A 24,756-nucleotide genomic window follows, 5' to 3' on the forward strand; every position below is an offset into this window, starting at 1 on the left:
CGCAGTCTCGTGTCACGAGCCCCACCGCTGAACGGTTCGTTCTGTCTGCAGGATCCAGCGCAGAGACTTTCATAGAAGCGACCCAGCCAACTGCTAACTACCAGGCTTATAAGCAGCGTTGGTGCTCATGGAGCCAAGCCACCGCGGGTCCGCAGTCAAGGCGGCGGCCGGGCCGACCAGTTCCACAGCCTCGCCTCCCTCCATAGCGGCTGTTAGGTTCACGGCGGCAAAAAGCCACGAGCCTGCGGCTGCGCCGTCGCTGTTTAGGCATGCCGCTGGTCGCCCGTCGCAATCGCAGTCGCCCCGTCCGCACCAGCATCGCACCGATTCGCCCTCCTCCGACGCCACCACGAGCCCTGCCATAGTGGACGGTAAGATCTACGAGGCGCCCGAAACAAGTCAGGGTAGGCTGTATCACCTAAAACTAAGTACGCGATCATACCAAAACGTTCGTGTACTTCGTGTCCTTCGCCTTAAGTGCCCGTTAAGGACCCCAGGGGGTACAAATTATTCCGGAGCCCTCCACTGTTCGGCACTCTTAATTGCTGTAGAGAGTTGCATTAGGACGATAGGTTGCACGGAAAAATAAGCGATGGAGTTCCAATTTTTCGGCCAATATTTGTTGTAGCAGTGGCGATTGACCTAATCTTATCAACGTAATTTTCTAGGAATTTCGACTGATGCGTGTTAGCCACGGGGTGGAAGCCGAACGGCAGCCAAAGCAGTTTCAATACGGCGAAACTTGCATCGTTATGGCCATTGGCGTTTCCCGTCTCATTATTCCGCAATCTCTTTCTTAAGCCCTACGGAACAAAAACAAATTCACGTAAGACACCGACGTGGTTATTTGGAAACAAATAACTCCGAATTGGGACAAGTCTTGAAATCCTTAGAAAGTGCACATGGCTTCTGTATTGTTCACATTGCTCAACTGCTGTGTAGCATTCTGTGATGCCTGTGATCAAGGCACTTATGTACGACCTTACAAAGGCATACAGAGCCCACGATAACATCCACAGACGCCTATATATGATCAACCGAGACGGTTAATTCTGCTTGCGCCCGAAGGTTACGCGGAGCAAAATGTCATTGCTACACAGGATTCGGCTGGGCGTTGCTTTCACCCGTCGCAGCGCACACCTCATTGGCCAGTCGAACAGCCCTGACTGTGAACACTGCGAGGCGCCTCAAACGCTGGAACACATACTGTGCGATTGCCCAGCATATATGCTGGAGCGAAGGACGCTGGAAAGTTCCCTAGCCAGGGTTGGCAGGCAACCACTGTCGACGGACGCTATCCTCGGCCCAAAGCTTTACACTGCAACTTCAATGCGGGCAACTAAAGCGCTGTTGAAGGTTCTGCAGTACACCAAGCTAGACGAGCCGCTCTAGCAGGGCAACTGTATCGTGTACATAAGCACTCACCACTTCTCTTAACACCCATCGCAGTACTTTCACTCCCGTTCCCACTTCGCCAGTGCAGAGTAGCAGTCTAGAGCGCACTAGCTCAGGTCAACCTCTGTCTTTCCTGTCAATAAATTCCATCCATCTATATATGTGATACCTGTACTACCGAAAAGGTTGTTGTTTACTGGGAGGAGACATTAAAAATTATATTGTGGATTGGCTTGCCGTTTATTGCACGACTTCTGTTCTCTTCTACTCACACTAATCTGAGTTAGTAGCCGTAGAAACGACTCCTCTCAATGAATTTACTAGTTGAAGGCAGTCGTCGCCCATGGCACTTCTGTAGCCGCGCTTAGCACACAAAGTAAGTTTCTTTAGCACATGTGATGCACCGTAGGCGCGCCTGTACTTGGGACGGGCCTGTACGCGCCTGTACTTGGGCGCCTGTACTTGGGACATCATGATGATGATGATGATGATGATTATGATGATGAGGAGGAGGAGGAGGAGGAGGAGGAGAATTTGTATCAACTTGATTGATTATGGAAAAAGCACAACGCATCGTTTTGTACTAAAGTGTGAACCCGGGCAAGTTTCGCACACTTTTCTTGCACGAAAACGGGTGCGAAAAATAGTATATTTATTGAAATCCGTCGCGTGCGACTAACGTAACTGCGCTGGTGTGTCTTAACGATATTGAAGAAATTACAAGTTTGTGCCTCTTCATTTCTTCCGCAAGTAACCAATTCCTGCAAAATGAAAAAAAGGATGGGTTGGGAAAAAATTCACTTTTTCTTTTGAATTTATCTATATTTTTGATATCACAATGCTTGCTCGTATGGTTTTATAATCGTAGCGCGCGATGAGGCAGAACAAAAATGTGGAGGAAGCTTAAGCTTCGCCTTTAAGAGTGGAACGCGACAGCAATCAGAGTCCTCTGACTGCTTCTCATGCTTCCCCGCAACTGCAGCTTATGTAACCGTAACGTTTACTGGGAAACGCTGGCGGCGAACGCTATGCACGAAGGCAAGCGTTCTGCTAAAAACGCGGACTTTTGCGTGGTTCGAATTCCTGTTATTGTTTCGCGCTTTTAGTATTTCAGTCTGGGAAGAGATAAGATAAAATATATGCGCTGTCGGTTTTTTTTTTTTTCATTACATTTCTTTGTGGCTGCCATTGTCAAAATTCGAAGGAATAAGTTTGCAAACAATGTAAGACAACGTGTGAGCAATTTTGGTGGTAGAAGAGTGGTTGGCTATTCGTGGTTCAGAATTTGGTTCGAAATTCTTTTTGCCTAAGCGACGTCCGACGCCGGGTTTTCTGCGACACAGAGCCATCAACGCTATCGCGTTAAAGGAGAGGCGATGAGGCACGTACGCGGCGCAAAGTGCCTTCACGTCTTCTTTTTTTTTTTTTGCCCTTGTTTTTGCTACGCTACGTATATGAAGTAACTCTGTACCCATTCATCCAAACCACTACAATTATGAGCTCGCTCGTACTAAAATTATTTGAACTGAACAGACTACGACAGAGAGAGAGAGAGAGAGATTGTAAAGAAATAGCGCCTTGTCCTCTTTTTGTCTCTCTTTCGTAGTCTTTCCAGTTCGAATAATTTTAGTACAGCGGGCACATGTCCCAACCGCCAGCCGCTTAGATCAATGAAATCGAGTGTTGCTTTCCTGCCACGACAAGTGAAGCGGCTTCACTGACATTCCCTCTCGAAAGGAACCACTGGAAGGAAAGATATGGCCCTGAAAAAAATAAGCCTGCGAATGGGAATGTTTACGATCTTTTGAATTGGTTATATTTATTTGCATGCTGATGTTTTTCTATGTTTTCACGGCAAAAAAACGTGGGAAATAGAACACTGCCAGCCAAGGGCGCGGTTAGCGGCGCGCGTGCCCTTTCCGTCTGTTTATCTAGGCAGTACGTTGCGAAAAAAGATTGACAGTCATTTAAGTAACCTGACGTGCTTTCAATGGGAAAGCATTCAAATGCCGTAGTCCACCTTAATCCACTTTAATCCACCTCAATCAAGATTTATTCATTTTCAATAACTTTACCTTAGTTCACTCCACCCTAAGTCACCTTCCTAACTTCACATCTGTACCTTAATCCACCTTAATCGACTTCAATGCACATTAATCCACCCTAATTCACTATAATTCACCTTACTTCACTTTGTTGTACTTTAAGTAACGTTACTCTAACTGGTTCTAACTTTACGTCACTGTAATTCACCTTAATTCGACTTTAACTCACATTGATTACGCATAGTTACTACAAACTAACGTTTTTACCATTTACTACCTTCGGTATTACTACTCAGGTCACACAATACGCTGATGACGTTACCTCCTCTCCATTGGCTGCGCCGTCACGTGCCCAACGAAGCACGCACCAGGCCACACGTTTACTCAGACGGACGGATGTGACCTGACGGGTGCAGTGGCGCACGCACTAGGCACACCTTTAGTCAACCACAACCGTGGAGCCGCCGTGGCGTCGGGAAGGCGTGCTCGCTTCGCACCTCGGAGTCCCGGCCCCTACACAAACCGAAATATGCCGAATTTTCTTTTCAAAGGCATTAAGTTCCTTTGTTTAGATGAACTTCTTGAGAAATGTGACGTCAATCCAAACACTTTTGTGCTCTTTGCGCTGTCGGCAATTTTTGGTGCCATCCTTGATCACGCCGGGTTTTGTGCCTCATAGGACATAGAGAGCATATAGACACAGAGTATCGCGTTTCGTAATGTATCGCCCCATCTGGTATCCATTGCATTGGCCAGTACGTTCAGTCGCATTTCCTTCGAGGATCTGGTTGTCTAATGTGAATGTGCTTTAGCAGAGCAGAAACTGCAGCTTCTTACTGGCAAAGACAATCGAAGGGAACAGTGCACGCATGTGACACTAACTCGCAGCTTGTTATTTCCTTTGTGTCCGCTTCCATTGTCCTTGTTTACATCGAGCTGCATTCGCAGGACCACCAAGCCCAATAGCACGACTAGTTGCATTGGCTAGTTGGCACACGTATTGAAGTCAAACAGTGCTAAAAACGGGACAAGAGCAATGCCACAACGCACTGCTTTCTTGTTATTTCGTCGTTATTAGCACTGTTTGCTTCCGAAACGCCAAACCAAACGACTAACACAATACTATGGTCACGTCTGTGCTGTATTACTCTACAGCAGGAGGGGCCCACGCGCCCAACGTGGCGCCGGTAGCAGAAACCAGCGACGGCGCCAAGCCCGGTGATGCCAAGCCCTCGAAAAGCGCCACAATGTCCCCCATCAAATTGGTCGAAGCGAGAAACAGCGCCATCCGCTCCCGCAAAGTACACGCCAAATCCCATCGTCCAGCGTCCCTGGCCGTTAACCTGCCCGGCACGCACGTAGCGACTGAAGAAGGCACCGCAGCCTGGACGCCTGCTACAAGGTCTCCGCCGCCTATTCTGGCTGAGACGTCTGGCGACGACAAGAAGGAAGCCGGGTCCGGCGCTCCACCCTACGTCCCAGTCATCGCCACCGCTTCGCTGCGGCGGCCAATGCTCAAGACAACAGCTTCAACCGGGCTGCCCACGAGCGGAGGCTTCAAGCGCGGCGCTTCCTTCGACACACGGGCGTTAGCAGGGGAATCGCCTGCGGTGAGGCTCGCATTGTGCTATTTGTCCAAGCGGGAGAAGCAGAAACACATTTTAGAGCGCAGCTCTTCTGTTCCTGTGGTGAGCGTCGGCGGCGACGCTGTAACCGAGCGAACGAGCACACCAGCGAAAGATGAAAGACTCAAACAGCGAACGGCGGAGACGAATGAGAGCGGCCCATTCATTAGAGAATAGAGACCTTTATTTAGCGTGTCCGCTATTCCGGCAAACGGGGATGGTGTGGGTGGTTTTCCGGATGTGCGGGGGGGGGGGGGGGGGGGTAAACGTGAGCGGCCGGAGCGGTGCAGCCGCCTGGTGGTGTAGAATTCAACCAGACAAACACAGAGCTAAAATTGCAGCAACTACTATGTCCCGCTTCACTGCTGTTGCAAATTTTCGGGAGCAGCGCAAATGTGAACATGATTCTGCGGCTGTCAAAAATTTACACCATCAGCTAAGCAGAATATAGTAATTGGCTTTGTGTTAATGTGGTTGATCTTTGCACGACCAGCTAGTGCCATCAATCTGGCCGCTCACGTGTACGCCGCCACTCAACCGGTAAACCGCCCAAACTTGCTGGACTACCGGACGCACTAAAATTGGAGAATCTTATTGCTTCCCATATTCCGGCGCGAGCTGGTGGTACAAAGCTCAACCACACAAATACAGAGCCAATGACTATATTCTGCATAGCTGCTGGTTTAAATTTTCGACTGCAGCGTAATCATGTTCACAATTATGCCACTGCCGAAAATTTGCACCTGCAGAGAAGCAGAATACAGTAGGTTACCGCAATTTTAGCTCTGTGTTTGTCTGGTAGAGCTCTAGGCCACCAGGCGGCTGCACCACTCCGGCTGCTCACGTTTACGCCCCCACCCATCCGGCAGTCCGCCCAAACCACCCCTGTTTGCTGGAATAGCGGACACGGTAAAAGTAAGGTGCGTGCGGGAAACCGGTTTCATGTGGTTCCGCCCGACCGCTCGTATTTCCGTGTGTACTCGCGTCTGGTCTCAGCCTGTCTTCTCGCGTCAGTCCTCGCTCTCGCTTGTTTGGTTTGCTTGGATTGGTCTCGTTCGCCATTGTTTCGATAATCGTGCTTTGCGATTGTTTTATAATCTGATTGTATCCGGGACGCGAGTTGTGTAGTACTTTCTGGAAGCCAAGCGGCACCAGCGATTACACTGGAATCTTCGACGAGTCATGTATAAAAGCCGACGCACTTGACCCGCAGATCAGATTTTCGACGGTTGCCGACTCTGATGCATGTATCTCTCAAATTCTTTGCTTCAGTATAGCGCTAAATAAAAACGAAATGAGAATGCAAAATGAGCTGCGCTGAAATTTCGCACTAGGGAGTTTCCTAATTGTCGGTCAATTTTTACGCGAATCATCTTCTGCGAGCTCGATCTTTACGACTGCTGACTGTGCAGGACTGCTGCTGCTGCTGTCAAGCTGAATATCTCGCACAGAGGAAGTACATGTTACGTGTCCGATGGTAGAATGAAACTTTGGTCTCTGAGGAAAAGGATCCGATGCTGTCGCCAACAGGATACAGTATAGGCGTTATCCAAGTCGAGAGCCCAGCGAACCATATTTTTTTTCGGAGTAACAGAAATAGATCTCTGAAACGATGCTTCTGCTGATTGTTTGATCCGGAAGCAATCACAGAGCACAAAACCTGCCTTAGCCACAATGATTTATACACCACCTCTTTCAAGCATACGTCTCTCGGGCCACCGCGGCAAGTAGCTCTTTGAGACAATTGGCGCGGGAGTCACGTTGTATAGCACCTGAGCACGAGGGTATGTGCGTATTTGCATATTTCAATTAAGGATTGTAGCCGGTGAGTTTGCAAGGCGTATCCACTTAGAATTAATTTCCATAATGAGTTTGGAGATAAGTACCATGAAACTCGCCGTAAAAGTGCACTGTTGTTCTACTTCCTTTTCTCTCAAAACGCTCTTTTGGGCATTGAAGCACAAAAGTAACTCGAACGCCCATGTATTTCGTCCAGCACTTTGGCAAATAATGTCTCGGACTGGTGTCATCCTGGAGGTTCATTTCTAGTGGATTCATCTTTCAACCTCGCCGGCTACAATTGGTGAATTGTAGCCGTAAAGTAAAAACGCGTAAGTTACTTAGCGAGTTTTAAATGTGTAAGCATTTATATGCCTCCCTAATGAGAAAACCAGTGCGTCTGCTATACGCAAGACGATCGCTTTCAAGATAAGGCCCGCAGCAGTGACAGAATTCGCCATCATGTTGCCGCTCGCTTCAACGCAAACTAAACCACGAGAACACATCGCTCACTAAGCTATTAGCACTTAGCGTATTCTGTTGCCATCGCCGATCACTTTCAGATAGGGCCCGCGCGGCCCTGTCACAGTTGATAAAGGCGATCGCATCGAGAGGAGGCAGCGTCATCAGCCACGTCTGCGTAAGTGGTCTACCAAACATGACGCTGTTGAATTACGTCACGTACTATAGTACGCATTGGCGATTGGTCATCTGCCACGAAGCAGCGGCGTCATTCGAACGTACTATCACCTGAGTGCACATTGCTACTACTCGCCTGTTCTTCGTCGTCCCATGCTGGTCGCCTCGGTTTTGCAACCGCGCTTGTCCGTTTCACGATTATTTCCCTGTGTTTCCACGCTATTATACCAAACACACAGCATACGACGACGAAACCGCAGGTGATTAGTAGCAAACGCTTACGCATAGTTTAGGTAACTCCCACCGGAGTTTCTGGATGTAACTCTTTGCTAATTAGTCGAATATGTGTTTGGATTTCTTGTGCTAATATTGTCCACCTCATCTACTATTCCAGCTCAAGCACATTAATTGTGCTATCTGCTACAGACAATTCTTAAACATTCCAGAAAGCTTACGAATTATACGCCGTATGTATACGTCCCAGAGGCGGTGAAACGTAAAATTGAACGCATCACAATTAGTTTCTTTAGCGTTTAGTTCACTGTTTCACGAATGCTTTCCTTCACATAGATTCAATGTACGCGTTGGTTGGGCGTAAATGTTTAACATCGTTTTTACAACATCGCTATATAATCATTCTATAGTAATAATTTATCGTGTTCCAGAAAAGCGTGTGAAAGGGAGCATGCCGTGAGGAAATTACACAAAAACCTCGAACAAAAGGCAACGCGCATGGAAGCATCCTGTTCAACTGTTGAAGAATGGATAGCCGGATATGGACCGTACTTTGTAGGGCAAAATCATTGTTGAAATAGTTGATATACCACCAGCATAAATTGAATCACGAACAAGAAACAACTAATCAGAAAATCTGTTACGAATAATTTCAATGAACGCTGGCGTGTCATCGCTCTCTAGCCAGATTCTAAGCATAGAGTAATCCCAAGTGTATGTTTGAGAGTGAATAAAGGACCGTTACTAATGTAGGTGAGCCTGGAATATGAACAGTGCACCGCAGTAGTTTCGGAATTATTCGTGTTTTGAATCGATGATGATAGTTTATATCAGTACATACGAGCACTAAATAATGAGGTCATGAAAGAATATTTGAAGAGATGCACGACTGGTCGTCCTTTACCGAAAGTACATGACGCGACTATGTATATGACACACAGACTCTCACGCGTGAGCACAGTGAAGACTAAGAGCTCGCAATATGTCATAAGTCATACACATTGTTCAATGTGCTCCTCTTATATTGACATTCACGTCTGGCAACGGCAAGGACTAATCGGGTGTACATTTTCTTACGCAGGCTTCGGATGATATTGAAAGCGCTACGACCCGACGCAAGTCTTCTGTTCGATGTGAGTATGCATACAAACACTTCGCACTGTTCCCCGTAGTGGCAGCCAACTTGAAGAAAACATTGACCGTCTACCGTTTCACAGTGCCTCTACGAAGAATACGCACGTGTGTATAGTACAACGAAATGCTACAGTTACATCTCGGTTTCAAAAATCGTTGAAGAAACAGGAGGCACATTTGGAGAGAAAAGGGTTTCTTCAGTTGGAAAGGGATGAGGCCGAATGTCTTGCGGTATACAATTTGCCAATTTATCGTGATTCGCGCGCGTACGGCAGGGCACCGCAGTCTTCGTTTAATTTTGTCACACACTAATGCCGCGCTTATAGTCAGCTTGACGTGAATTTAATGATGCATGTGTCATTTTCCAATAACAGAGAAATGGAGAGCTTTCAGGACGCCAAAGTTATGCAGTAGATTAGTGCTGTACGCGTATACTGTATTAGCTGCGACAAATGAGAACTACAGGTTATATTTCGTTCATCTGGTAAGCTGATTCGTTCTGCATGAACGTGTTACTACTCTGTCAGCAGGGGCGTAACCAGCAGAGGGGGAGGGCTTATGGAGCTTCAGCCTCCTCCGCCCCCCCCCCCCCCCCCCCGTCATGTTTTCGTGTTGTCATGCACCGCCGACCAAAACAACCCTCGGCGCCAGAAATCCTTCAGGATTTTGTCTAGAATGTATTTTTTACGCTCGAAAAGACATTCCGGCGCGAAAATTGTGCGCTTGGGCTAAATTTCGTGGCAACGTCCATGCACCTGGACGAAGAGCGAAACGAGAACAAGGTGAAAGCAAGAGCCAACGTTTCGAGAAGTTGACTTGTCTTCTTCAAGGCGAATGCTTTCCTAGCCACAGAAAGGATATCTCGCCTTGAAGAAGATAAGTACACTTGTCAAAACCTTGGCTCCCGCTTTCATCTTGTTCTTGTCTTGCTTATTGTCTTGAACTACCATCTCCCGCTTTCCCCGTGTTTCCCACGCACCTGGAGTCACATAACTGAAAGAGCCCCATCCGAGCGCGAAGTTTCAAGGACGTTTTGATGGCCAGCTGGCTAGTCGCAGCATCTCGCGGAGACTGCGGAATCTACGGAGCGCATGGATTTCAATTCCGAAACCATATACACTTTTGATGCGAAAGGTGCATTGACATTTCCAAATTCATCCTTTAGATATTCAATTGCGGATCTTTATGAGTTTAATGTTCTTATAAACATTTGACGCCAAAGGTACATTGACTCTTCTAAAGTCGTACATCGGACCATGCAAGGAGACAAGCCAAATCAACACACTATCAGTGAAGTTGACAAAGCAGGCAATGAGGTCCGGTGAGACGAAGCGTTGCAATGGTTCATTTGTGCCGTCATGTCACCTGCACCAAAACATCCATGTCAAGACATTAAAGCCAGCAAAGGCAACTACGTTCTTATTTATTCTTCTACTTTAATTTTTATTCGCGAGGACACATCGAGCCTCTTCAATTTTCTTGTTCTCACGACCCGCGGGCTGCCAGAGCCAGCCAGAGGTCATTAGTTTTTCACGTGTTGCGCTGACAACCACGCGGGGCACTTGGGTGCACGTTCGTTTTTCTCTGGCCGAATGTACTTTGGGTCCACAGATTTTTGGTCGCTGCCTGGCTAGCAGACAAGAAAAAGAATCAATGGTTCCTCGCCGCCACCACTGCGGGGACTAGAATGATTGCAACGCGTTCGCTTGAGGGAGGGCATCACCTTCATTTCGATATTATCGCAGCCTCTCCGGAAAGTCTTTTGTAGGATAACGAGCAGCATGCATATGGTTCAGTGTGGACCAAGCGTCTTACGTTTTCTTCGATATTCCTTCGGTAACCACATCAGGTGCCCAAAGTAGGCATTCGATTGTGGCCAACATGCCTTCCTTTGCGTTTCTTTTATTTCGCTGCCCCCTCTCCCAACAACAACAACAACAACAACAACAGACATTGTTGCGGCACAACGAATTGTCGCATAATCAAAGTTCTATTATGTGACTTCTTTTACGGAAAGTAATGGGCCACGGGACGCTTCAATTGCCGGATACTCTTGTTATATTACTGCGATAGCAATCATATGAACAATCCAGGCGCATTCCTGTCGTCGTCGTCGCCCTCGTGTTCCGTATGAAGTCGCATCGTCACTTCATCTTCCGTACATCGTCGCCGTGCGCCGCGTGCTGTACGTGTGAGTGAAAGCGAAGGGGGGGGGGGGGGTGGGGCGGGGGACCGACGATGCTGGGTCAGTCTTGTGTGCGCAAAGGAGAAAAGCGGGGAGGAAGCGCGCCGCCTCCCGTCGCGCGCGATGCATCGAGGGGAGATGGAGGGGTGGCGGGCCGTAGCATTCTGTGATCTGTGAATCTGTGATTGCGCTACATGTTTATTTTCCTTGTTTGACGGATTATACAGGGAGTTTCAGCTAACTTTAGCCAGAGTTTAAACATATGCCGATGCACTCTAAGACTACGAGGTTAAGTGCATCTTGCTCACTTTTGTATGCAGTGTGTCACACTATTTTTGTATTTTATTGAATTAGATAATTAGCCAAAATTAATTGACCAACTTCTGAAGCAACGTACCAAGGAAAAAAACATTCCAACTCGAAAGTTATAGATATGTTTGCAAAACGTCCGAATAAGCAGGTTCTGCCTTTCTATCTGTTAAGTATTAGTGTTTTTCAGCTTACTGCGGATGCCCGCGAAAAAGAACGTGACATGCCCGCTTGCACGTCGTGACTACACTGCTCCCAAGCTTTCCGCGCGCCATAGATGCGCTGCCGCTCAAAATGCGACAGGGCAGCGACGCAAGCGTTGGCTGTTCGATTTAAGCTAGCAACCATTATCGTTTGCGCTGCGTTAAGCGACTGACGAACATGGTGGTAATGGCAGTTCCAGACAGCGATAATCAGACTATCGTGCATGGGCTGTTAAAATGCGAACAATTTCGTGATGCCTTTTTCCAACGAGGAAAAAGCAGACATGATCCTTGCCCTGAGCTGCAGGCGGACAGAGACAGCAGGCTACAAGAATACTTAGAAGCTGGCCCCGGGTACGCGACCGAGCCCGATGACAGTATTCAACACCTAAGAGTGATTGAAGCAAACCGGGAACTTCACAAGAAGAGGCAGAGAGCTTCAGTCATAAATAATGAGGTTCGCTCCAACGTTTTGTCTTTCATGGTGGCTAATCTACACGCTAGCATGCGCAGCGTGAGCACACAGCTCGGTTTGCCCAACTGAACTGTCTGGAGGATATTGAAAACAGGTGGAATGCATCCCTATCATCCGCAGTTGCATCAATGCCTGGAGTCAAAGGTTCTCCAAAAGAGACTCGACTTTGCGAATTTGATTTTGATTCAAGAGGAGCTGGATTCTGACATGAGGCGAACTTTTCCCGAAATTGCCAAGTAAATATCCAAAACGCACAGTGACAAAACAAAACACAAAATGGCGCTTTTCCTGTGTCGGTCTTCCCACTTGTGATCGTCTTAGTTGGCGCTGTTCCTTCCTAATTTCATTAAAATATTTGTCCTCAACTTGTTCATTTCACGGCCTTTACATTCATCATATCAGCGGCATGCACTGCTTTGCTCGTTTCGAACTGATATAGTTCTAAAGTTCGTGCGATGCTTTCTTTGCTTATTAAATACGCAAAACCATGGAAGCATTGATATCACGTATTTCTGGCACACTTTCTGGGGCATACGAATATATTCTTTTATGAAAAAATACATACTTGTCTTAACAGTGTGTAGCGTCCAAGAATTCGTTTGCAGCATCTTTGGCAATGGCGATGCTGTTATTATTCATGTATTTGATCCCTCGACGAATTCTGTAAGGAGGAGGCCGAGCTCCAACATGAGCCCTCCCCCCCCCCCCCCCCCCCCCCCACCTCGAAAAAAGTTTCTGGCTACAACACTGTCTGTCAGTATACCCTGCATAATGTTCACTCGTACAGTTACCGGCGGCTTCGAGGTATACATGCCTGTTGTATGTCCTTCTTGGTGAGCCACGCACGGGCAAGCAGTACTACTCATGGTACATACAAGGGTCCATAAGTGACCCTCTTCCCGAGTTTTCTTGTCAAGAGTGGCAACACTCCAGCGGGTAGTGAGCAGTATACCACGCACTTAACCCGGTAGATTAGCAGCCTGCATACGCATAAGTTGCAACGTGCCCTGCGCACAGATTTACTAAAGAATGTTAGACTTAGTGACCTTGTATGCTGTTAGCCGAGGCCATGACAGTATAGCAGCTTCCTTCGACGCCAGAGCCAGTCGCCTCTGACGAAATATAAAATCGAGAATGTATGTTCTTGAAATATAACGGAAAATAAACTGCGTTTTTAAGCTTCAATGGTGTGGTTTGGGGGTGACTCACTGCGCTTTCGATAGTTGCTCAAATCACGATAGTGTAGGGAATACGACCACCTGCTGACGTTATACCCTAGCCAGCTTTAGGGTAAGCATAGACAAATTCGACCCTGGAATGAAGCTGTACTGATGATAACCAGGCACATGAAAATTCTGGCTAGCGATAGTCGTCGGCTACTTTGTTGTGAATTAGCAACAGGCCCCCTATGTATGGCCCTTCCAACTGACGCCTTGCGCATGGAAGTGAGTAGATCTGGTATCCGTCGCAATCATGTTTTATTGAGACTGGTCAGTCATGGTGGCAATTGTAAGGGTCCCGGACTACAGCAGTAGGTTCAAGGTGCTGCTAAGGGCGAGCCGAACCTGCTGTTCTAGCTCTCGAGCACAGCTCATGTGCCGTGCTTACGCGGTACTCGTTGTCGTCGTCACTCACGCTGGAGGAAACTGACACGGACTGATGAAGAACTGTGCATAGGCCTCATCAATATTGCAAACAATATGATCGTAGCTTGTGACACTACAGGTAGCAGCGAAGTAAACCATAAGGTAGCTAGACGATAATGTTGCAGCACGCGAGGCCGTACAGCCTTGCGAGCTTTGCCTGCAGTTGTTCCGGGTAAGCATCTTGTGCGCCATTAGCAAGGGTGTTAGCAACGTACGATAATCTGCAGAATTTCATGCCGCTACCGGAGCCGTTGCAGTGATGAGCGGTCAGCCAAAGTGCGCACGTGTTATAGGCCGAGACACAAAGGGCCTTATGCTAGAGACGGTGTGTCGGTAAGCAACGAGTAACTAGTACATCGCACAGGCACACACAGGCAACAATACATTTCAACGGTGTACTTCTGGCGAACGCCTTGAGACAGGAGCGCGGAAACTGCCAGGCGCATAAATGCTACGCAAGCACGCGTGCACAAGTGGTGACGGCAAGTCAGTCAATGCAGTGTAGTGAACAGATTGAAAATTAGCTGCTCTCTATAAGATTTCGTTGACGTTGGCGTGAAGGTGCCGGCATATTATCGCGCAACCTATAACGCGACAGGACGCGGAAGAAATATTCTTCGCCGCGAAAAAGCACGACAGAGTGTAAGATTGCCAAGAGTCTGCATTCACTGCTGAACTGATAGCCTTACTGGGCTGACATTCGCGACGGATTTGGGAGACATTGTTGATGATATGGGTTTAGTTACATCAGGCATAATTCCAATATTAAAGATTCGTTAATCGTTTCTTAGTCATTTACAGCATTCTGAAACGCCCCTAAGAACTATCGGGCGGATGGAACAGGTACTTTGCAGAGATAGACTCCGTGCTTTGGGGATAATGTTATATAAGTTGCAAAGTTGCAATTGGACGTTTAGCATGAATTAAGTTAGCCACATAAAATTATAAAAACTTCGTCAGTTTAAGTGACTCCTCAAGTGACGCCCACTTTGCAGTCGGAGCCACCACCATCCGCGAGATCTCCCCCTTGACTGCGTCCCTCATCGAGCACCACCGGCAGATGGTGGCGCTATTCGTGGTCGGCTTCCTGTGCGTGCTCGTCTTAGCCGGAGGCGTGCTGCTCTTCCTCGTGCTGCGCCCAGGGACGTCGCACTACCTGGACGCCTGCTCTACGCTGGGCTGCAAGCGTGCCATACGGGACCTGGAGCGCGTCATCGACGTGTCCATTGACCCATGCCACGACTTCTACGGGCACGTATGCCGCCGCTGGCTCAAAAGCTACGACGCCGGATACGTGGAGAGAGCGGCCCGCGACCTCCTGCGAGACCTAAACAACAGCCTGAATGAGGTCGACGAGCCGAACCGCATGTCAACAAGCCTCTTTAGCCTGGCGCAGTTCTACCAGTTCTGCAACCGGTTTATCAGCGCGCGAAACCTGCAGCTGTCCGACATGCTTCGGCCCTTCGAGCAATACGTCGACTTGCTCGCCCTCTCCACCTTTCCCGAAGTCATCGGACGCGTGGTCGACCTTTCGTTGGTGCATGGAGTGCGCACGCTGCTGGATATCCGACTGGTGCGCTTGCAGAAGACAGCCGTGAGGCTTCGGATCGGCTGCGGCATATCGCTGGCTCAAAAGTGCTGCGAGAACTCGTCGGTCGAGTTACACCGCTACCTCAGCACCTTACTTAGCGCAGTCTCCGAGATGCTGCCCAAGGATGGCCCACACCACTCCCTGGACGCCTCCGACATCACGCACGTCGACACTCACGTCCAGCCTCTCATGGTCGCACCGATAAATGAGCAGAGCTACGTCACCTCGGTTTTCGAGTCCCTGAACAGGCGCATCAGCAGTAACCAGTGGTTGGAGGCGATAAACACGGTTCTACCGGTGACATCCCGTCTGGGAAAGCATTCCCGAGTGATCCTGACCAATGTGAACGCCATCACGGAGCTGCTCGACTACTTCGCAAGTCGCAAGGACAAAGGCGTGGTGTACGTATACGTCCAGGTGCTCATGGAGGCGATGCGCTTCGACTATCTGCGCCAACGAAGCACCGACGGTCCGGAGGGCGCCATCAGGATATGCTTGCGTGCTACCTGGAGCTCGCTGAGTGGCGCCAAGGACGTGGTAGCGTCGCAATTTGTCCGCTCCCACGAGACCATGGCGCGGGCTGTCTTCGAGCGCGTGCTCTCCTCTGTGCTGCAGGATGCCGAGGGCTCCCCTTGGATGGGCGACCTTATTAAACGCAACGCCAATGTCATGCTGAAAGGCGTGTCACTGCGGAGCTTCGCTGCTGCAGTGTCCAATGGAGTCGCGATCGAAGCGGCTGGTGTTAGCGGTCTGAGCGCATCGTCGGCGCTAAGCGTATTTCCCGCCCTCTTCATGAACCTCCGAAAGGCACGCCAGAAGCGCTTCCTCGAAGACCCGCCGCTGCTGCGGGTCATCACGGACGAGTACGGCAGCGACGACTTCCTTTTCTTCGAGAGCCGTGTTGTGTATGACGTGGTCTCCAACTCGCTGAGGGTTCCAGAGGCTGTGCGGCGCGAGCCCATCTTGTACCCGGAGGACGTGCCGCTGGAGTTCGCCCTCGGAACTCTGGGAATGCTAATAGCGCGGGAGCTGCTTCGGGCTGCAGTGCCGAGCAGAATGCCGTATTTGTGGACGAGTCAGGAGCAGGTGAGCTGTCCACGTTGAGCTCTTTACCGCAGCCGAAATTAACCTGGTACTCAGTCGGACAAAGCCGGAAAAGATTCAGGTCGTAGGTGACGTAACCACGGGAATTGCCTGGTTTTTTTTTTCGTTTATTGTACAGGGTAGGGTACGACAGCTGCTCTTGTGCCTCAGGCACGGTAACGCTGTGTTGCACTGCAAGGCGAATTGGCGCCGTCTGATGGGGATAACGCGCCATCAGCGGGCATTTTCATGACTACTGAGTGTCTCCAGGCATCATAAGGATTCTTTGCTTAAAGGAGCCAAGAAACCCAGTTGCTAGAACTACGGGCTGCGACGGCCAGCATATGTAGCATAGCGCGGTTATAGTAGCTTCGAACAAGAGGACCTGCATATATCTCCGTTTGTCAAGAATTACGATGGGGTGCTAATAAACTTGTCTGTCATATAATTTTATTTCGTGGTGCTGCAGATTCTCGTGGAAGAAAACATAGTAATATGATCATTTCTACATTCGCTTGTCAATCTGCGTAACCAGCGATCAGCCTCTTATTGCATTGTGTATCATATACACACTTGCATGTATTGAATTAGATTAATTAGTTACTTCTAATCAATTACGAGTTTGGGGATATTGTAATTGAACGTCACTTAGTTTGCACGGTAACGCTCCCTGTAAATGAATTACTATTTTCAGTATGCGACTACATGTAACTGGTTATTACATGTTTGAAGAAAGAAGCTCTGACAGGTGACACAGCTTTGAGAACTTTGGCAGGACCTACAGACCTCAAAGAAATGAAAACGTATACATTGTTTACTTCCTCCTCACTGTCAGCATCCTGCAGCTGCGCCTGGATCACCTGAACAGGGGAGGCTTGCAGATTTGCACACTTCTCTTGGAAGTCTCACCTCTAAATTTTTTTCATAAAATAAACTTCTCCCGCAGTCTACAGCAAGCGCCTAATGACAAACCGAAGGGTGAAACACATACACAATTACACGTACACATACATGTCACATGCGCTTGAGTAACCGGCATCGAGAAGTAGGCTGAGCTGCTGCTGAATTAGTCTTTGCTTAGCGCTTTCTACGGCTTCTCTGATATAGACTGAAATGTTTGGCAGGTAAAAATGAATCGCTGCGCTTCGCAGTCTACCCACACCCGAGCAACACGGTGTTGAGTAACCACAATAATTTGAGAAGGGTTTTTCGTACGTTACTACACGGTCCTTCTCTCGAGGGCACGTTGATCAGATTTCATTGCCTGAAGTGTCATTGCCTGAGATGTCATCACAAGGCAACGAAGGAAAATTGCCAAATTAAATTTTGAAAATAAATACTTAGTGAAAGTAAACAACGTGTGATGTGCTGCAGAGGACGTATTGAAAAAGCCAGGCCAACTCTTTATATTTATTTTATTTGTGTAATGTTAATAAACCTAGGGAGGGATGTAACGTTAATAGAATGAAATACATTGAAATACATGGTGATTTTAGCATTTCAAGTAATTTTTATACAGAGTCTTTACAGAAAAAAAAAAAAAAAAACGCGTCGTACACGTTCAACCAGACTCTTACTTGGGGAGCAATGTACTCGATATAGCTGGTGGTCACTTGGGGTCAGTTTTAACGAATTTGCTATGGGATGCACACATCGAAAATTTGGCAGGCAAGCTATGTCAGACTTTAGAGGCCCTATAACGTAAAACTATTCCAATCTGTTTATTCCAATCTCCTGACGTCAAATTTACGTAACCACCGACGCAAGCATCGGGCGGTTACCCGCAGCGTTGTTTAAAAAGCCCAATCAAACGCGGTCCTCGTTTATAGGAGGACACTTATTGTGCTTTCAAAGTGAATAGCATTGTCTACATTGAGCAGTTGTTCTTGTCTAATTGCGTGACATGAGGCGAGGAGCACGCTAAAGTGGAGAGGATTCCGATGGAGCCGAGCGAGCACGGAGAAAGCAGGTAAGCGGAAGAGAAGGGTGGTGCCGGCGTCTGCGATTGGTCCGTTTTCTCTTGCTTAGCTGGCGGTGGCTGGTCGAAAACCGTGCAACAGCGGCGTGCGGCGTGCAACGGAAAGTTAAAAATGCCGCCATGACGGATCCTCAGCAAAGAAGAGTTGGTAGAGCAATACCGTATGTTCAGAAAGTTCTCGATAATTTACACGGCCACGTAATAAGTTTTATTATACGCAAATAAATCCATGTACACTGGCAGCTCCGACTTGTCAATGCTAGAGCGATCGGCGGGTAGCCATCTTGTATTCCTTTTGGAACGGGGCACTGCCCGACTATTCAGAAAAAAAAAGCAGTTTTGTTCGCCCTATAATGCGCATTTTACGCGTCCATGTCATTTTGACGCGGTGAGATTTCGCGGTGTTAGAACCTATCTGTCACGTACGTGACAGATAGGTGAAGTGAGCGCAACCGAAAAACGCTTGACCAATAGCAGAGGGCTAATGGCGAAAAAGGCGTCGAGTAAAAAATAATTGTTTCTTTCGTTTGGCATAATCACGCATTATCAGTGTGCACATATCATAGCAAATGAGGCGTTTTCGCCGTTTTCGTAACGTCGCGTAACAGACAGGCGAAGTGGGTGTGCTTCGAAAATTTTTTGACCAATCGTGTGTAGGGCTGATTACATAATTGGAATATAAAAGTTTGGAATAGCCTTACGTTATAGCACTCTAGGTATTTCAAGAAAGTTTCAAAACACACTGTCATAGAAAACTAAGCAGCTAATACATTTTGCTCTGCTTGAATCGCAAACACTTGGTGCTGTTCCCGGAACTATCACGATAACAAATATGAACAAATTAACATTACAAAAGGGCGCGTTAAGAGCTATTGCCAATGTACTTTTTTTAGCTCCCTCCGTACAACTAAACTCAATTTTAGATGTTAAGGAAGTAACAGCTCTTTATCGCCCATGCGTATTGTCTGCCTGTATAAGTCGCAAATTCAGCACAGAATTAGTTTTCTTTTTCTGAGACTGCGAACTTACATAGGAACCCAATTTACTATACAATACGACATCGTGAATTCTGGTATGTCCCACGGCTGCGCACAAATTGTGGAATGCAAGGATTGAAACATGCTCTTCCATCAACTCAAAATAACCATAGTTTAAATGATTTGTTTATCGTCTGACTGTATATGATACGCATACAGCAACTATTCGTAACATAACAAAATAGAAAAATAAAATCCTTCAGATTCATCCGGTGTCTTTTTCCTGTCTAACAATGAAACACATGTCGACTTTATCACTGCAAATAGTTTTTGACTTACTGTTGCTTTAAAACAATGAATGGCTGCAGCTTACAGAAATGCCTGCAACGTGTTCGTTAACAGGTTATCTTATCAAATTTCACACTTGAAATCGGCGTACGAAGATATCAGGGTGCTTAGCCTATTGTGATGTTTTGATTAAGACGGTCCGCCGGGTGGTTCTTCAGGGCAAGCATTTATTGCATCACATATACAGCATGCCATTATAGTGACAGTGGCAAGGACTTTATTGGAGTGTCCTGAGGAACTTAACTGGGGGAAACGAAGGCTCCCCAATCAAGTTGGTGTCTCCGCCCACGACGGGACAGGGAGGTGGTGACTCTCCGCGACGTGGCGGGCCCTCTGGAAGGCCTTTGCCTTAATAGTTTCTTTTTTTGGTGTGTGTGTGTTTGTCGGGGAGAGTAGACACTTGGTTCCTCGCGAAAGAACACATTTGGTTGCAAAGTGTGTTTGTACCCTTTCTTAACACTGTTATCCGTGTGAAGATGAATAGGTGTTAAGATGAAAACGCCAGCAGTTTTTACGATAAAGTTAACTCTGAGAAGAAGGTTTTCTTAATACTTGCGGCAAAGTCCTACAGGCTACGAAAGAAAACGAGCATTAAAGCTCGGTCTTAATCGATACGGCCTAAATATCAAAGATGTCAATTTGTCAAGTATGACTTTCGTAATCACATGATAAATCATATATGACACGAAATCGTGAAATGCAACCGTCCGTTTCCTTATAGTAGGTGGCCTAAAAAAGAGCTTGTCCAATTCTTCCGCAAGAATTTAAAGTTCGTGGAGCATGGGGTTTAAATTAGGCTTAACGTAGCATCAGTAATGTCGCATTTCTTATAAAGAAAGCTTTGAATCACCAGCCTAAACCACATATACGATTAAAGGGAAGCTGAAAGGTTTTCCAGAAAAAATGAGTGAACATATGTACATAATGGTTTTCAACCCTCCGAATTCGTATATCGTACCGAAATTGAGCGAAAGAAAGCGCAAATATGTTTTATTCCGACAAAAATTGCAGCAGCGGACACGCCCAGCTCGCGCGACTCGTTTCCGCCTGTGATTGGTCGGGCGCCTCGTGACGTCAACACTAGTAACCGACCGCTGCCGCTAAACATGAAGCGCGGTGCCAGGTAGTTTGGTGCCGTTTTTCTGAGACGGTAATGGAAAATTTAGAGAGTGCATTTTTCTGAGGAGTTCGGCGTTACTACCTACATGTACGAGCCGATTGCGAAGAGCCGGCCTCTCGAAGAAGCAAACGATGCTGGTGCGAGCAGTGCTTTCGACGGATCTCCTCGTGTTGGAAATGCTCTTTGGTGAGTATGTTTTTTGCAAAGCGATCTAGTGATCTCGCCGATCTTTCGCCGATCTAGTGAGCTCGTTTCCGGTCAAACAACTGTAGTGTTGTGTTCCTGCATGCCTCCTCGTGGAACGTAAGCGGGGATGCGATCGTCGGCATTTGTGCGCTGTCCAAAGCTGTCGGCAATCTACAAAGACGGTTTAAACGCGTGAAAAGCTTCCCGGTTCATGCAGTACGTGTAGTGACCTTCATCTGTTGACTACCACGTTGACTACCACTCACGTTGGTTACCACTCACGTTGACTACTACGCACGTTAACTACCACTCTACATACACGCAGACGCACCAACAAAGGAATGCAGGGTCGATCGAAGCAGATTACGATGGCACGCACGCAGAAACAAGCGCGGTCAGGCACGGTCGCGGACGCTGCGAAGGAACGAAGCACTAGAGTTGACGTCACAACACCGCGGTTTCCGGTCTCCGCTCGCATCGTCAGCGTCAGCAGCAGCGCGCGGCATTCGACGGGGGGCGCAGCTACGGTGCAATTTCAACCGACGATTACGTCGCTCCTAATTGAAAAAAAAAAAAAAAAAAAAATTTTACCTACATGGTTTATAAGGTTCCCGCATCCGTATATGAGCGTCTTATTGAATTCGACAGACTCTTCAGCTTTGCTTTAACTGTTGAATGCAGGCGTAACAAAAAAAAAAAAAAAAAAACATGCCCTTGAAATGACTCGTCGATGATGGAAGTGCTCATATGTAGCAGAACTCTGCTGTCTGAAGTGAACTGGAGTAACACTAGTTAAGTTCTATTAGGTGGTTAAGTAACATGGTGAAATCTCAATTGACCCGCAGCTCATTTTCCACGAGTTGTTTCTTCGCCACAGCTGGACATCATTGTAAACAATTGTGTCCGCAGACGTGGGCACTGCGGCTGAGAGGGATACAGTAGAAAGTGCCGCCCCACCATTCATAGGCCCGCATTCAAAAAAGATATTGCGATACTTGACGACGTACTACTATAGCGAAGGCGGCTCACCAGTGCTGAAGAATACTAATGAATGAAAAGCTTTGAGAGGTCATCCCACGCTCTTCAGACAAGTGTGCTGAGAGATGAACGCTACGCACGCGGTCGCATGTGTGAGAAATTTCGCCTCTTCCCCTCGTGTGGGCAATATCTGACATGCACACTATACGGTGGTGGTACACAAAGGCTACGCTACATGGCTCCTCATACTGAATCGCAGTGGCCCTGTAAAAGTTGTGCGCATTCGTGAAACGCCGACTATGGCAGTACAAACGACGTAGTCGCGTTGACTTAGGAATAGCACCTGGCTACGTAGAACAAAACGCATGCGATATATGCGGTAACTTCGCGGTAAGAGCGTTGCGCGATTGAGCAGAAGTCTTGGATTTCATCCCGGCCTTGGCTGCCGCATTCCGACAGAGGGGAAAGAATGCAAAGAAGCTCGCTTACCGTCGTCTGGGTGCAAGTAAAAGAACTCAGGTGATCAAGCTTAGTCTGGAATATTTCGCCAAGTGGTTCACGATAACCCGCTGGACAGATTCGGGACCTCGAACCTTCCAATTTTAAGATAATACAAAACCCACGATGCAGCTTATTCAGCGGCGGTGTACATTGCTGCCAGCGCTACGAGGCACTCCGCCCATCACCCCACATACACGTGTAAAACTCATGTGTGGTATCGGGCTCGCGTATGAATGCAGGTGGCATTCATGCGATACGACCAGTGCGTGGACTCCCTGCGCGGCGAGATGAACATATCCCTGGAGCGGCCGCAGGACAACCAGGCGCCCGAGTACTACTACTGGCTGCAAGGGGCGCGCACGGCCTACGCGGCTCTGAGCGCTTCGTACGCGGCCGAGCGACATGCAGCCAACTGGAACACCTACTGGCGCGCAGCGCAGCGGACCTTCTTTCGCCGCCTGTGCCTACTGTCGTGCCGGCCGCAGCATGACACGCCGGAGCAGCGTCAAATCCTCGACCCGGTGTCCATGAACCTGCGGTCCCCTGCAGTGCCCGCGCGTGTCTCCTGCCTGCTGCCCTTGCTCAACATGCCCGAGTTCGTCGAGGCGTTCGAGTGCTCCAAGACGGCGCCTGCGTGTGCTGTGGCGTGATGTCTCCGCGCGCCACTACGGAGCGTGCTTTGTGCGTCTGCCTATGTTCAAGCCCACGGCCGGATGCGTGCAGTCTGGGAGCATTGCGTCGGCAGAAGCTGTGTGCAGCTTCACAGCGACCTGGTGCCGGCGCAGGCTGGTTCCTTCTGCGGCACCTCCAGTAGCCGTACCGCAGACGATGGGGCCTTTCGCGGCAACGCGTATTTCCGCTTCGCTTGCGAGTAGACCACGCACATCCACATCGCGTTTAGAGGTGACGTTATTACGAGACTAGATCCGCTCGCACACGTTGTTGACGCACGCCGACACCTTAATTTTCTTCCGTTTTTGTTCTTTGTTGATGAGAGAAAATGAACGAATTTGCTGTGAGATGCATGCGTAAAGGTCAACAGAACTTAAAATAATTCGAATACCTATGTGCGATTGTGCTGCCGTATACAGTGCACATTATATTTCGGAACGTTTTTATTATTGGCATATATGTTTAAGAGCGTTGTTCGTTGTTTGCATATGGGTGCAGTGTAGATGCATTAGTGTTTAGATTATTTGCAAGCGTTAACTTCCTCATCGGCTGCGGACGCGCGAATGGTTCTCGCAGTTTCGCACTTTTCTTTCAGTGAAATGTGGTTTTCTTAGCACTTTTGTCATCCAAGTAAGAGCATTTAGGGCCTCGTACATATGGTGTACATAAGCCGTATGTCGGACGTGGCTTTCTTATCATGGTTTGCCCGAAATGGCTCGCTGCGATTTGACGCGTATGCATAAACTGGACATTGTCTCATTCCACGGTGCTAAAACGAACAGCGATTGCAGCTTTCGCATAGAGCTCCGAGTAGTAATGACTTCCCCTGAATAGCATCGTTGCAACCCATGGTCGAAATAAACGAAAGCAAAGAGGTGCCTGCAGAAGGCTGAAGCCATTAAATATGTATTCCGCGTGTATGTGTGCACACTGTAGATCGCACATGATCTTGTATATTAGCTCGTTTCACTGGTGCAACAAACATTTGAACTGTTACCACCCCATATATAAGCAAGTTCGCATGTTTTGCTCGTTCTAAATCTGTGTTTTGAATTCTGGTATGGCAACGTACTACAAGATTTAGCATGTATTTACCTGTGAGGGTTTAGTTGCTTAGTCTCCTAATCACGCGTATAAACCTTAACTGCAACTTGCAGGCTTTGGCATGACGCCTCAGCGCTATTACGTGAAGCTTCAATCCCTTTGGCGTGTCTGTTCACGTCCATGGATAATGCCTTTACTTCGAGTACAGCTTAGAAATTGCGAAGCTTTCGAGGTTGCAAATAGGTCGCCCATAGCCTGTGCCTCTGATAAACCTGAGGCAGCACGCCACAATCACGGCTCTTATCATTGTGTAATTTGCCTTGTGGGGTGCGCAAACAACCGAACGCAAAATTACAGCAACCATCGAAAACTCGGTGGGAGGTCCCGTGACATGCCAGGACAGCTTCGACTGGTGAACAGAGCCAGGCTCATTGCAGATAACCGTGATTTCCTGGAAAAAGGAGGGCCGCCCACCTAGACCAACACAATCCTGGTTGCCACAATAGTGACAACCAGGTTAGTTCCCATATAGGTTAGTTCCTATATGAAACGCTGTAAATCTCGCAGTTGCACTGTGGTGTTGCTATCAAGTAAAAATTTTGATCATAC

General features: G+C 48.0%; 1 protein-coding gene across 1 annotated transcript; it reads left to right on the forward strand.

The window, feature by feature from the left end:
• The first annotated feature begins 127 nt into the window (after positions 1–127).
• LOC126541281 (uncharacterized) lies at positions 128–23,733 on the forward strand. Its single transcript, XM_050187989.2, has 5 exons — positions 128–404; positions 4,599–5,050; positions 8,799–8,850; positions 14,665–16,346; positions 22,671–23,733. The coding sequence occupies exons 1-5, from the start codon at positions 128–130 to the stop codon at positions 23,079–23,081; spliced, it is 2,874 nt and encodes a 957-aa protein (XP_050043946.2). The 3' UTR covers positions 23,082–23,733.
• The last annotated feature ends 1,023 nt before the right edge of the window (positions 23,734–24,756 follow it).

This window comes from Dermacentor andersoni, chromosome 2 (assembly GCF_023375885.2).
Source record: "Dermacentor andersoni chromosome 2, qqDerAnde1_hic_scaffold, whole genome shotgun sequence".
Lineage (NCBI taxonomy): Eukaryota > Metazoa > Arthropoda > Arachnida > Ixodida > Ixodidae > Dermacentor > Dermacentor andersoni.